General features: G+C 39.0%; 1 protein-coding gene across 1 annotated transcript in view; it reads left to right on the top strand.

Moving 5' to 3' along the window:
• kcnk13.S (potassium channel, two pore domain subfamily K, member 13 S homeolog) overlaps positions 1-8,032 on the top strand; it is a 39,849-nt gene extending 31,817 nt beyond the window's left edge. Inside the window, exon 2 of the mRNA XM_018232432.2 lies at positions 4,891-8,032. Coding sequence (XP_018087921.1) covers positions 4,891-5,783 — 893 coding nt within the window. The 3' untranslated portion in view covers positions 5,784-8,032. The remainder of the gene's footprint in view (positions 1-4,890) is intronic.
• The last annotated feature ends 8,138 nt before the right edge of the window (positions 8,033-16,170 follow it).

The following is a 16,170-nucleotide window of genomic DNA, read 5'->3' as shown; positions in this document are numbered from 1 at the left end:
TTACTTGGCTCAGTAATGTGTTGAGCTGAGGGGCAGTTATTTAATTAACAGGTCAATACAGTTCTAAGATGCCATGTAAACACAAAAAAAACCCTGGATCCCCTCTTGTTACTAACAAGTAAGGCAATTAAGCGTAATTCTCAACTGTTTGATTAAAGTTGTATTTATATTAGCGGCAGGACACCGGAAAAAAAACCCGGTGGGCCCCAGGCTTTTGTGGGCCCCGCCGGCCCAGATCCGCTTCCCAGTGGCCCACGACCCCTCTTTGTCAGGGGTCGTGGCAAAATCAAAATTTCACGCGTGCGCTCTAGGGTTGCGCAGCACGCATGCGCACTGACGCACCTACACATACCCAGCGCCGGGAGTGCAGGAGCGGCAAGGGGTGCCGGAGGGGGGCCCAGGGCCAGTAGCCCCGGTGGGTCCCAAGCCCCCAGTCCAACCCTACTTATTAAGCTTTAATATATATAGCTTTGACACATTTACTCACCACTTAACAGAGATTGTTTATCGTTCATATCAGTCCTTGCTCCAGTAGAACTTAAAATCTAAGGTTTGCTACATACTGGACCCAGGTTTGTTTGTTTGTTTGCAATGCATTATACATAACTGTCTCATCCCCTATCATTTCCTTCTACCTCCATCTTTGCCCCTTGGCTGCATGCTGGAAAAGAAAGGGCATGCTTGTTCCCTAGGTGATGCAGAGAACAAATTGCTGCATTAATCATTATACAAATGGAAGATGCATAATCTGCATTATCACCAACAATGTTTTTTAAATATACCTTTTTCTTAACACGTTTCATGCTAAAACTGAAAGAGCGTTTATCGTTTTATTAGTCTTTTATAGATAATGCTATGTTGAAATTATTTCAAATTCAAGAAGCAGTGCAGGTACTATTGTCTGTCAGCTGTGTGGGCCAAAATTGGTATTTATTGTTGGAATGTCAGTGTTTGTGCCTGGTGTGTATATATATATATATATAGATATATATATATATGACATATTAATGATGTGGTGGAGAGACATGGATTCCTTAGGAATTTCATTCTCACATAAATAATGTATTCCCTGCTATTACATTTATTTATATTGAACTGGGATGAATATAAAATTAATTTTTTAGATGTGGAGGCGTTGAGGAGTCCATGAGAAATTTATATATCAAACCTACAGATTGAAATCAGAATTATGTATCTCTCCACTCTATTCAGCAAAGTCAGTTCAATAAGATCAAACATGTACTGCAAGTGATAGCAGCTAAATAACCAGCATATGAGCAAATGAAAGCAAGATTTATACAGAGTGGCTATGCTAATAATCTTTATCAGTGTGACAGAGGTAAATGAACACCAAAGAAGAAGAAGAAGAAAAAAAGAGACAAAATGACATTATCAGCACATTATTACTGTATATTCATGGGGATATACCTTAAAACTTACCTTAGTTTTGATGTGTATTCAACAAAAACAGGAAGAATTCATAAGGTAAGGCTTATAATCTCTATATAAGCACTCTGAGATCAGCATGGAGGAGCCACTTTACACTGGGGTTATACACTAAGGGGCAGATTTAGCAAGGGTCGAATTTCAAGGGTTAAAAACCCCCGAAGTAAAATCCTTCCAATTCGAATATCAAATTCGAAGGATTTTAGTGCAAAAGGTTCGATTCAAACCATTTTAAGCGATCGATCGAATGATTTTCTACAATATACCCATAGGCTAACATTCAATTTGGTAGCTTTTATTTGGTGTGGGTGTTTCCCCCCTAAAAGTTGATATTTGGTGGCTGAATAAAAGGGGATATTCCCCGACTGCATTAATCAGCGTGTGTGCGGATCCGTTTCTTATACACATTGTTTGCTAAGGGACCCGGTCGGGTCAACGGAAGGAACGCACCACCAACTGCAGGATTGGTGAACTGCAGGTGTGCGGTAGGAGAATTACATTTTATTTCACATTGTCACCAGACTGGAAATGACCACCAGTTTAACGAAACATCAGTTGTTTACAGACCTTCTTCCTAATTGTCTTATTCCCCTAATATACAAACAAATTTAGCATATTCTCCAGTTTCTTTCTATTTCCAGATTTAAGTGGATTCTAAAATGTTACTCCTCCGTTTTTCCTTGTCTTTTCCTTGTTCTGTATCATCCATTTGCTATAATTGCAGTATTAGGTGTATGTCCATTCATCAGCTTTTATCACTTCTATTGTAGATCCATGAATAGGAACTCTTTGTATCAGGCACTTCTTTCCTCATTGACTTCACAAATTTTGCCCTTTAAGTGTTTTTTTTATTTAAGGGTATACATTTTAAGTGCTACATATTACATGTGCATATAACTACACTATTCTAGCATTTCCTAGCTCCTTGTCAATCTGACATTCATTATTATTTAAGAGCCCTGTTATTGTGGAAACATTTGAGAAAGTGTTTGTCATCTTGGTAGTTGAGCGTTTGTAGTAAAAAGCATTTAATGGCAAAACATTTTTGACTGCATTGCATTTCAGATTGTAGGTAAAAAGCACTATAATCATCTTATTTTGGCTTGTTGTGGGAGTACTAACTCTCAAAAACATGGAGGGGGATATATAAATAAACTAGCAGGTAGAAAAACACTGACAAATTTGTATTGATAGAATCAGGGATATTTCAGAACTGCATACTGCTTATAAACTGGTCTATTAGTTTAGTTATAGGGGGGAGTCACGAAAGTGAGTGAAATGTTAGTTTATGCCATAAAATTATTAAAAGGCAAATTCATAAATGTTCTTTACTTTTCTCCAAAAAAGTTTCTTTATACCTCAAAAAGTTGTAGTCAATTAATTTCACCAATTTAACAACATCTTGTTGAATTTGCCCTTATTAACTTTAACTAATTAAAAATTCCAAAAAATCTTCAGTTGAAGTTGAATTGAATACTTCAGATTTGGTATTCCAAAGTGGCATTCTAGAGCATCAGTTTAGCTCCAAAATACAAAACCATTCTCAAAATGGGGCAAGTCTTTAGTGAATTTCACTTTCTTTTGACTACAATTAAACATTGATACTATTTGTTTATTATAATTATTTATTATTATATGAATCATACTTTTCATATTGTAATATTATAATGTTTAATACAATACAGGCACATTAGGGCGATCATTTTCCAAATTCTCTGCTGAAAGTGCTAGAACATGTAAGGGATGCAAAATGAAGCCCCTTCAAGCACATTTACAGAACAGGGGATATAAGTGTAGCCTACACAAGGTGCTTTGTGCAATGTGAAATGAAATAAAGAGGAGTTTGGACTGATCCATTCTATATGAAAACACTGTGATGATAAAAATGCATCGTTTCTGATATTTTCTGCCACAGATTAACAATGGTCTCTGTAGAAAAAATAATAGAAACTGAAAATGTAACAATGTCCTTTCCACACTATAATTATTTGTTCCAGCTCAGGAAAGTAAAAAATATGTCAGATTCTTCTAGATGTTATGAGGTTGTAGGGTTGTAAGCACAACCAACCCCACTGAACAGAACAGTGTTTGACTGCTCAAAACACATTCCAGTTACTCAATTTATGTGTTAACGATTCTGACCCTTTTGCCGCACTGAGGCGGCTTTCCTGCTGCCGCTACCCCTCTCCCCCCCTCTGCGCTCACCTTTTTGGCCTGGAGGGGGTCCATAACGTTAGTGCAGAGAGCAGAATTGCGCTCTCTGCACTAGAAGAGCTGAGTTTTTGGTTTGAAAACCAGAAATGTGTCTCTTAAAGTAACTAGGAGCAGCTATTTGCCACCTGATAACTAGTGGGGAAACTTGCCTTATAGGTGCAGCGCTCCTGTGCAGGGTCGGACTGGGCCAGCCGGACACTGGATAAAAACCCAATGGGCCCCGATCCTTCGAGGGCCCCACTGGCCCTGACCCTCTTGCTGCTGGCAGGGCCTTGCTCCTTCATGACCTCCCCCCTACACATGAGGAAATAACGTGCATTGAAGAAGGTACGCGGTGGCGGGGGACAGAGTACTCAGGGGGATTTGTGGCAGGGGCCTGAGTTCGCAGGGGGATTTGTAAAGGGGGTCTGAGTGCGCGAGGGGGATTTCTGGCTGGGGGCCCATGCAGGTGGCAGAGGGGGGAGTCTGGGGGCCCTGTGGGTGAGAGGGGGGGGTCAGGAAGCGTGCAGGTGGGCCCTGCCAGCCCAGACCCGCTCGCCAGAGCCTTGATCCTTCCTGACCTCCTCCCCACTGCATGAGGAAGTAACGCGCATGGAAGAAGTTACACACTGGCGGGGGGGAAGGGGCAGGGCCAGATTTGGTTCATGGGTGCCCCTAGGCCACGTGGTCCTACCGCCCGTCCGTGTCATGACCGCAGGGTCCTAGCACCCACCGCCTGCACCGTCCATGCAACCGCACACTCCGGAGCACTAGGTCCGGGCCTGGGAAGGGGGACAGAGTGCTCAGGGGAATTTGTGGTGGGGGCCCGAGTGCGCAAGAGGGATTTGTGGCGGGGCCCATGCGGGTTGCAGAGGGAGAGTCTGGGGGCCGTGCAGGTGATGGAGGGAGGGTTGGGAAGCATGCAGGTGTGGGGGGGGGGGGGTCGGAGGCCTGTGTATGTGTGTTGAGAGAACTGATAATATAATAAGTCACACTAAAAGGGTTACCAAACTGTACTGTTGCTTTTTCTCTCACAGAGAGAAATTGGCTTAAATGATTATTGCAAATATAAATGATACATTATAAATATAAATGACACACTTCATTGCTCTATCCCTATAAATACTGTAAGTGGTACCGGTATAGGTTTATTCTCTGATAAGTTACCCCCAGCTGCTTACCTCTTCATGCAAGCAAAACTACCTACTGTATGTCTCTACTGTTCTTCTAAACATTGTTTTTCTTTTTTAGGTTTTGGTATGACTACTCCAGCCACTATTGCAGGTAAAATATTTCTCATCTTCTATGGCCTTATTGGCTGTGCAGCAACCATCTTGTTCTTCAATCTCTTCTTGGAGCGGCTGATCACAGTAATTGCCTTCATAATGAAATCCTTCCATGAGAGGCAGCTAAAAAGGAAGGGGGGGCTTCCTCCTGTAACACGACAGGCATCAGGAAACTCAGAAGTAGACAGCCTAGCTGGTTGGAAACCTTCTGTATATTATGTGATGCTGATTCTTTGCGTGGCATCAATTATTATATCCTGTTGTGCCTCAGCAATGTACTCTCCCATCGAAGGATGGGGTTACTTTGATTCCCTTTACTTCTGCTTTGTTGCCTTCAGCACAATTGGTTTTGGGGACATGGTCAGTAGCCAAAAAGCAAAATACGAGAACCAGGGGATTTACCGATTTGGTAACTTTATCTTCATACTTATGGGAGTTTGCTGTATTTATTCTTTATTTAATGTTATATCTATAGTCATTAAACAATGTGTCAACTGGATATTACGGAAATTGGAGTGCAGATGCTGTCAGAGATGCCAAAGAAAACTTTTGAGGCCTAAGAGAAATGTGGTTATGCCAGGAAATGTCCGGATTAGAAGAAACATCTCTATAGAAACAGATGGTGTGTATGAAAGTGAAACAGATGGACGAAGAATGTCTGGTGAGATGATCTCCATGAAAGACTTTTTGGCTGCCAATAAGGTCTCTTTGGCTATCATGCAGAAACAGCTTTCAGAAACTGCCAATGGCTGCCCCAGACAAATTGGCTCAAGTTCCAGGCACAATGGATTCTCAGGTGGTGTCGGGGCATTAGCAATTATGAATAACAGATTGGCGGAGACTAGTGTGGACAGGTGAATGTGACTAGTAAGGATTCCAGTTTTGGCAAACTGAGTAGGACTCTATTGATAGTATAAATGCTAAGTGCCATATTCTGGGGTTATCATTTTTTAAGTTGCAGAATGAGAACCACTGGTGGTCTTTTGAAGATAAATCTGTGTGTATGCCTATAACATTTCATTCTTCTACACTTTAACACTGTTAAATTCAATCCATCGCTGCAAACACCTACAACATACAAAGATGAACAGAGAAACCAGCACAGTTCATCCCAGAATAATCCTTCCTCAAATAACTCAGGAACCAGATAGATATACAGCACAGGTAGTAGGTGGCCAAATTTACTCAACCCTGTTTATGAAAAATCCACCTAGTGTTGGCAGAAAATAAAGACTTGATATCTTTTTTGCTATCAATGTGTCTATATTTCTGCCCATCTGTCCATATTCTATTTGTGTGTTTGTCCTATAATTACGTATTGATATAACTTTATGATCTGAAAATGGGTAGACTACACTGATATTCCCTGTAGCATGTGTAGTTGGTTTGGGGAAGGCAAATTCTGTGGAATACTGTGTTGCATCAAGGAGCACTTTAATAGATGTTTTAATATAAAGCACTGTGACTTATATTTATTAAATAGGGTGAATTGGGCTAAGCCACTGCACAGGTATGCTCTTTTATGCTCTTTGTGACCTACCTGGTAACCTACATTACATAGAGCACCTTATTCCTACTATTCAATATATATATTGTATTTACAGGTTTCTAACTGCTGTTAGTGGCTGCTCCATGTTGGCTTTGTACCTTATGATTAGTAACTAACTGCTCGGTTTGATGGAAAATATTTATAACCCTGCACCAGAATAAATAGGGCTCTTTATATTCAACTTATAAATGACCCTGGGTGTGATGACAGCCTAAAGCCTAAGACTAAAGAATCAAGAACACTTTTTAGACAGATCCTATTTCTACTAAAAGCCACAATGTGGTACATGTCGGGTCCTTCAGGCTATAATGTTTATTGATATTTCTCCAAAGGAGAGTAAATTAAGGAACATTTCACATCATTTGTTAAGATTGTAAGTCTCCCCTTTGCATTACCCATTAGACAGACTCCATGTTGCTTCTATATGTTTCTACTTGTAAAAGGGACACTGCTGCCTTTTCTTTTATTATTTGTTATGGTTGTACTGTATTTAGCATAAGCAGCTTCCTCATAAGTTGTCACCCATTTTTATTATCTGTAAATGTTTTTATTTTTCTATGGTTCGGGAGCTTTTTACACACATTTCAGCTCTGGTCAAAACAATCTTTTTACAAAAACAGCAATAAGGTGTTGTTAACTGAATTGGCTGAACTATTCCTTGAAGCTAGATTTGCTAATTTGGCAAGGTTGCCAACCACATGCAGACACACTAGGGTGCAGTCCTTGCTTGAATTTGAATTTCAAACCAACCTGCTTGGTAGATATTTGGATCAGCCAGATATCTATTTTCAAAACCTTTCCTAGAAAGATAATTACATATGTCCCACAATACCATACATATATAAAAATATTCAGTAGGCATTGTTGTTGCATTGAAATTAGCACAATGGACAATAAACAATATGTAGCTGTTTAAGGGTAAATCCCCAATGCACAAAAAAGATGCCGGTGAGTCTTTAAGGCAAGGAACTGTTTGGGAGCAGACTGGGCAGAATTGAGCAGGGCAGAACAGGACCAAAGAAAGTTTGGAGCAGGAACAAAACTGGAGCAAGAACAGCACCAGCACAAGGGTGAGCGAGAGCAAGGAAGAGCTAGGGACAAGCAACAGTACTCAAGCCAATCACTGACTAAAATATTTCGTTTCTCAGCTGATTTATAATACACATGATATAAACAATATAATAGACTGAAGTGTCCAGAGATTTTGAATAATCAGGCTCATTTCTAACAAAGGGAAGTGTCTGGGCTACAGTGTTTGCAAGCTGATTACATCTACATTAATGCAAAGTATGTCGTTTTTTTATGTGGGTTTTCTGGAAGTGTTATTGATTTTTCACATGATGTAATTACCTTAGAATAGGCTGGCCTTTTATAGCAAGATGAGCTCCAGTTAAAAAACTTTCAGCCGAGCTTCAGTCCTTTGTTTAAGCTTGTTTGCATTACTCTATCAGAGAAATATTGTTACATTATTGTGTGGCGGCTCTGTTCTGTAACTGATACATTGGGGCAGATTCACTAAAGGGCGAATTGTCGCCAGCGACTGATTTGCAGACTTTGCATTACTTCGCCAGGCGAAAATTCGTTACCATTACGCTAATTCACTAAAATGCAAAGTTGGGTCCTGGGTGCCGAACGCTGGCGACTTTTCGCTAACGTTACTTCGGCAGTGCAATCGTTGCAAAGCGAAATTACTAGTGATCGTTTCTGCCTATGGAAAGTCCTCTTACGCTTAGGTCAATTTGAATAGGGCAGCTAAATTAAAGTCGTATGGACGTCTTTATTAGAGATGTTGGCTCAAATGCTTGAAGTGCCCACTTTTTATTACAAATGTCCAAGGAACCTGAATAAAGACAAAAGAGATCCTCTAATACCTAAACATGAGCTCACCCTAAAACAAATGTTCCATGCCCCTCAAATGTCTGGGGAAAAATGTTAACCCAAAAACCCAAAAATGTTTAATAGTTAGGACTTTTGCAGGAAATCCCGCTTAAAAAAATGAATTGTCGCCAAGAGGAGGATGTAGCTTCATTTAAGCAGTTCACCTGGTCTGAGGTGGTAAAGTCAACTCTGGTGAAAGACGTAACGTTCAGTAAAATTCACACTTTACTGAATTTGCGATTAATGACCATTCACAAGAGCGAACGTGTGAATGAACGCTAGCGACAGTCCCGTTCGCTAGCGAATTGTTGCCTACACCTGTTAGTAAATTGGCAATGTCCCTGCAGATGGGATTTCTGGTGAAATGTCACTAGCGTTAGCCACTTCGCGCTTTAGTAAATCTACCCTATAGTCTTTAACAGGGGCGCTGCTGCCATGAGGCAAGTTGAGAAACTCTCCTCAGATGGCAGCAGCTCCCCAAAAAGCCATTCCTGGTAACTTTAAGAGCCAAATTTCTGGTCGTTAAACCGGAAATGTGGCTCTTCTAGTGCAGAGAGTGCAATTACACTCTCTGCACTAGCGATGAGCCCTCCCCTGGACCCACTCCTGCGCAAAAAAGGTAAGCTCTGGGGAGTGGCGGCATCGCAGGACATATTTAACATATTAAAGGAAAATACAACTCTTCACAGGAAATATATTGTTTTAAATGTATGTGGAAACATATAGTATGGGCACAAAATCATTAAATAATAATAATATAAGAGGTTGCATTGCCCCTATAAAACCTGTACACTGGACTGACCATACATTTATCTTTGTTACATGAGCTATTTGTGTTACTAGAGCTTATGGGGCAAATTCACTATGCGCCGAAATTGCGCTAGCAACGGCTTTGCCACACTGTGCCAGGCAGACCCAAAGTTGCGTACAGGTTACCGAACGGTTGCGAAGTCGCACTAGCGATAACACGATAAGCAGTGCGAAGTTATGCTAGTGATGCCTAATTAGCATACATCGTGCAGTTAAAGTACAATGGACGTGTATGCTGCAGCAACTACATTACACTACACAAGGCCAGAGAAACTTAATAAAATTTAATAGAGGTCTTATATTGCCCTACACATGTGCCCACTGTATAGTTTATGTGCCAACTGGAAGGGGGAAGGAGGGTACTCCAAAAAAAATTTACGATTTTTTTTAGCCTATCACCCAGTAAAAAGTAAAAAACGCCTGCGTTTTTTGGGACTTTTTTTGAAGAAACTCCTATATACGCTATTGCACTTCGTCTGGTCTGAGCTGGCGAAGTAAAAACTGGCACAAGAGGTAACGTTCAGTAAAATCCGCAACTTAGTGAATTAGCGTAGTTACGTCCCTTCGCCAGAGAGCAACTTGGCATAAGGGTAGGAAGTAGCGCTAGAGTAGGTCCACTTCGCTAGTGAGTTTACGCCGGCACCCGTTAGTAAATCGGCCCTTTAGTAAATTTGCCCCTATAATTCAGTACATAGATGGTCATTTACAAGTTAGTCAAGTTCAGCATTTTGTGCAAGGATAGTGGAAAAACTAGAACTTTGCGCTAAATCAGCTTTGATTAAATGACCTCCTGTGTGTGTTTAATGGGCAGACTGTGGGACTCTACTTTCAAAATGATTTGTCTTTATGGATACTTTGTTTAAATGATTTGAAGAGTTAATTTTGTGTGCATTTGTATGAAGAATACAGCCTTGTTTGTACTTGTTTTTAACATAACAGAAAAGATGTAAAATGATAGGTCCTAAATACACTGCTTTATTGTTATTCTCTAAGTATTTAAAAAAAATACCTGAAAAGGAAGCAGCTATTTACCACCACATAAAAGGTCAAATATCCAAGGCAAAGCCTGACAGATAAATTCATCATTGCTAGATAAGAACAGACGTATTGGACATTCCACCAATCGTTCTTTTGAACACGTCTCCCTTTCAGTCGAAAGATTTGTGCCATTTCTTTTGTCCATTGTGCTAATTTCAATGCAACAACAATACAAGACTACTGAATATGTATATATATATATATATATATATATTATATATATATGTATGAAAATGTGGGGCATATTTAATCATCATTCTAGGAAACATGTTATAAAATGGTGGGGCCCAGATAAAATGAACCATGTGATTACTTGCAGCATATAGCAAATGATCAGGATTTGAAAGATCCTGATTTTATAACAGACAATCAAAAGTCAGTTTTACAATGTGCAGAGCCAAGATTATCAGTAACTAACATGCAGTTGTGTCTTGGAAACATGTACCCTTTAAGGTCAATTAGTCATATAATATGACATTTTAATTGGTATGTATTTGCCATATTAACTGTGGCTGGCTGTAAGTAAAATATCAGTATATGGATTTTATGTAAACAAAAAAAAAAGTAAAGTATCACTGACTTCAGGAAGATTCTAATATATAAGCTGTGATGTAACCAGACAGTTCTCAGAAGACTTAAAGGTCAGATGGAGAAATGTAATAGACTGAGCTAGGGAAAAAACAGTTCTGCGAAAAAAAAAACCCCAGAATATTCATATCACTGCATAAAGGTGCCCAAGCATTCACATTTGGTGAAGTCAGCTTTGACTTTACAAAGACAAGAGGTCCTCTGCACTCATTATCAATATATTAAGGGCATTAAGGGGCATATTTATCAAGGGTCGAAAAAAGAGTTTATGGGTGTTTATAAAAAGAAATGACCAATTGAAATTTATGTAAAAATTTAAAAAATTTAAATTCAGGTGAATAGGATCGACCTGCAAACTCGAATCAAATTCAAAATTCTAATTCAAAAGTCCACTAAATTAATCCAAATTGATTGTAGGAGGTCTCCCATAAGCTAAAACACCAATTCGCAGGGACAGTACATGATAACTTTCTAAATTCACATTTTTTTTTAAATTCAAATCGAATTTGGACTATCCCTATTTGAATCACACTAAAAAAAACTCGAAATTCAACATTAAGGGGCAGATTTATCAAGGGTCGAATTTCGAAGTAAAAAATACTTTGAAATTCGACCACGAATTAAAATACTTTGCATTCGAATATCGAAGTCAAAGTATTTTTCACCGAATTTGGCCATTGAACGATCGAAGTAAAATCGATTAAATTGTTCAAAATCAAAAGATTCGAACGGTTTTAGCATGTGATCGACCGATTTTACTTAGATGTGTGAAGACTTAGAAAATGGTTGTAGAAGGTCCCCATAGGCTAACATAGCACTTCGGCAGGTTTCATTTGGCGAACTATTGAAGTAGAAGTTTTTTTAAAGAGACAGTACTTCGATTATTGAATATTCGAACTATTTTACTTCAAATCGAATTCGAAGTAATTTCCAAGTCATAGTATCCAATTCTATGGTCGAAGTATCTAAAAAATTACCTAGAATTATGAATTTTTTTTTACTTCGAAAATTCCCTTCGAATTCACTTCGACTCTTGATAAATCTGCCCCTAAAAATTGATAATCTGCTCCTAAGACATTTGGGGGAATGTAATATGTTTTGCTTGTGAAAAAAAATCTGCGCAGAAGCTTGCGCACATTAGTGACCATGTTTGTGTCCTTTTTGGCTGTTTAAAGACCTCAAGGACTTCATCTCAAAGTTTGCGAACAAATAGAATAATAGAAATTCCAGAGCAGGTGTTAACGCTAAACCTTTGCTTAGTGAAAATGCTCAATGTAATATTCGCCAGCGACTGATTTTACATTGCGAGCAGTGCTTAACATGCGCAAAGGTGCCATTTTAAATAACTCTTGCAACTTTTAATTACATTCCCCCTTTCGTGCCTTAAGCTACCAAAAATGTCCTCCTCTTTAAATAAAACGGATTTTTTTCCATATATTGCAATATATTTAAGCTGACTACGTCAAAGTCATATATAAAAATAGAGACGGGATGCATACTCAATGAAGGAAATAATATTTGGTAAACAAAGGTGGTATTCAAAAAAAAATTCTTTTATATAGTGGTATATTATGTACAACAGTGTTAGCATAAATATTTACATACCACCAGAGCCGGACCAACCCGGCCAGGCGCCCTAGGCAGCCTGGCGGGCCAAGGCGCCGGCTCTGTGCACGCTCAACTGCGCATGCGCGAAAGTGCGCTCCAGTGCGCATGCGGGAAATGTGTGCGCGCATGCGCAAAAGCACATTTTCGCGGAAGATGCCAGTGGCAGCCGAGGAGAGACGGGACCGGACACGGGGTAGGCGACAGAGCAGGTACGTGCCTGGCGCCCCCTCAGCTTTGCGCCCTAGGCACGTGCCTACTCTGCCTACCCCTAGTTCCGGCCCTGCATACCACCAAGTTACAAGATCAAGGCAAAAAGGAACAAACCACAGGGAGCAGATACACTTGCCAATAATGAGAACACCCCAAAGTTCACAGGGAGCAGATACACTTGCCAATAATGACTTTGAAGATTTTCATTCATCCAGGTCATGGTATATCTAGTATAGGTAAATTTAAAACAACTGGACTTGTTGAGTAATCAATGAAGACGTTTCACTACTCATCCGAGCAGCTTCTTCAGTTCAACTGACTGGTGTGGGAAGTAGTGATGGGCGAATTCGCGGCGAATTTGCGCGATTCGCCGCCAGCGAATAAATTCGCAAAACGCCCGTGAAAATTTGCGTCAAAAATTCGCCGGCATCAAAAAAAAATTTCCGAAAAAACTGACGCCGGCGTCAAAAACGGGCGCTGGCGTTAAAAAAAACGGGCGCCAGCGTCAAAAACGGGCGCCGGCGCCGTTTCGCAAATTTATCACGCAAATTCGCCCATCACTAGTGGGAAGTTCTTGGCATATAAACTCTTCCACTAATCCTATCACAACGGCACATTGTAACTCTTCAAAGAGGTGACATCTGAAGAAAGCAACGTTTCGGCACTATAGCCTTTGTCAAGGGGAATTTTATAGGGGAAGGCTATAGTGCCGAAACTTTGGGGTGTTCTCATTATTGGCAAGTGTATCTGCTCCCTGTGGTTTGTCTTGATCTTGTAACTTGGTGGTATGTATATATTTATGCTTTGTTTACAAAGTATTATTTCCTTCATTGAGTGTGCATTCCCTTTCTATTCTTATATATGGTTTGGGGTAACTGACTGTGGGGTTATCCCTGTCATTTTCACCTCATATTTCTTAAAAAAGAGATTTTTCTCCATTTCCAATACTGGGAGTGCCCTCCAGCAACTTGTATTTGTATATGTCAAAGTCATTCCTGGTCTTGCCAGTCCTACACTCACTTTCATCTGATTCATTACAAATTCTAATGCCTCACTATACATTTTGCACATTGACTAAGTTTTACCTGCAACTAGTTTTCCAAGGTTAAAACTCCTAAATATGGTTGCGCTTTATATTGGCAACCGTTGGAATTACTTGATTGATGGGAGCTACAGCATGGAACTCCTGTGTAAACTATAGCAAACAATTGAATGTTGTCACAATGTTCCCTTGTTTGCTACAGCTTTGACTTTACAGCCTAATCTCAATGGCATCTCTGGAGACAGAGGTGTGCACCAACTCAGTAGTAATGCAGTAATATAACTACCCTCTTCCAAAACCCCTCCAGATGTGAGGTTTCCTAACCACATTTGTTGTGTTGTGGTCTCCGGCGGACCCCGAGGGGGATCATTTAATAGGGATAATAGGGATTATTTAATAGGGATAATAGGGATTATTTAATAGGGATAATAGGGATCATTTAATAACGATAATATGGATCATTTAATAGGGATAATCTGGATTATTTAATAGGGAGAATAGGGATTATTTAATAGGGATAATATGGATCATTTATTAGGGATAATAGGGATTATTTAATAGGGATCATAGGGATCATTTAATAGGGATAATAGGAATTATTTAATAGGGATAATAGGAATTATTTAATAGGGATAATAGAGATCATTTAATAGGGATAATATGGATCATTTAATAGGGATAATAGGGATTATTTAATAGGGATCATTTAATAGGGATAATATGGATCATTTAATAGGTATTATTTAATAGGGATAATAGGGATCATTTATTAGAGATAATAGGAATTATATTATAGGGATCATTTATGATTCCCCCATGCAATTTGCACACTGCCCAGGTAATAAATGACCCCTAATATTTACTGCTGATACAACTTATATATTATATATATGATGCACTGATGGACCTGAAAGACAGAATTTCTTTTTTTGATCAATTTCTTTTCCCCTCTGCATCGATTTGCTCATTGGAGACACTATCCAAGACATTAACAAACCGACCTGTGTCAGCTAGCCATATATGTGTATTGATTGCTTAATCAAAAATATCTAGCTATACATTTTGTGAATTGCAAAAAATTGTTTTTTAAAGTACAATCTCAAGATTTATTTTCAAGATTTCATTCAGACAAAGTGCAAATAACCACAAGACAATGTTACCTATATAAATTGGGGGAGGGGGGGAAGGCTGCAGCACTGCAAAACTATTTTATACTAGCAAAATGTATTACATACTCCACTTACGACTTTTTGTTAATACAAGAACTGTTCCTTTTATATATTATTAGAATAACTTTTTCTATTGGTGTCCAGATACTGGTAAAGAGCTAACGCTATCAACTATCAGTAGCAAAGAGGCCAAGTAATCAACCTTCCAAGCTACCTCAAGTTTTTGCCTTTGGCCCCAGTGCACTAGCCTCCTGGCCACCACCCCAACTGCACCGCTTAGCTGTCCCACTGTCTTACTTCCAGAACTGCACAGCAAGGTGGGGGGCTTCAATTTTTGTCTGCCTAATTTACTTGGCATTTTTATTGGAATCTTGTATGCAAGATTATAAACAAAATCATCTGTGTGTGGCCTTCATTATCAAATGATAACCCCACAGAACATATAATGGTAAATAACATATTAAGGCAAATGTCCTTAAGGTTTTAACATTATCTCTAAATGGTTATTTGCAAGAGCATTTGCTTCTCTTGAAATGTGAAAATCTGGGTGACTTTTTTGTAAAAAAAAAATATTCATCACTTTTTGTATAACTATTACCCCAATGTTTAAGTTTAAAGCCACTTCTCACTTAAAATATGATGGTTCTCAACTGATAATTATACAGGGTATGTGAATCTGCAAGAGTGCAAGGTCTGTATGAGCAGCAAACTTATTGTCTTACCTTTTCTACAGAATAAATCAATCTGAGTCATTTGCATTTTGTTTTTTGTTGGACAAATACACATATAATATGTAGTAGTCATAACTGGACTTACCAAGCAATCTTGAAGACATTTCACCATTCATCTGAGTGGCCTTTTTGGGTCAACTGAAGAATAGCTAAATGTTTTTAAGATTGCTTAACAAGTCCAGTTGCTTTAGACTGATCTCTATTAGATACTGTATAACCATAACCTGGATGAAAGAAAACATTCACAGAAGAAGTGATATATACAGCCTCTGTTAAACTAATGCAAAATACACACATTATGGGGGTCGATTTGCTGCCATTTAAATTCAAATCAAATTCAAAAATATTTAATGATCACAACGATTTCTGAATTTGAGTTTCTGAAACTTGAATATTTAAGAATTATGAAGCGCAAAAAAGCTTGAAAACGTAACACTTGAAAAGACTTGGCAGCTAAAAGCTAGCGAGTTACTGTAGAAGTCAGTTGCATCTTCAAAATTTAATAATAATATTAAGAACAATTTCAAATTCATCACACTCGAAAATGGAGGGCGGAGTGTGATTTCACTACATTCTAGTATCTTTTTACATTTTAAAGGAATTGGGATCAAAAATTAGAATT

This window comes from Xenopus laevis, chromosome 8S (genome assembly GCF_017654675.1).
Source record: "Xenopus laevis strain J_2021 chromosome 8S, Xenopus_laevis_v10.1, whole genome shotgun sequence".
NCBI lineage: Eukaryota > Metazoa > Chordata > Amphibia > Anura > Pipidae > Xenopus > Xenopus laevis.
Note: the sequence above shows the minus strand (reverse complement) of the source record. Positions and strands in the feature narration are given on the sequence as shown.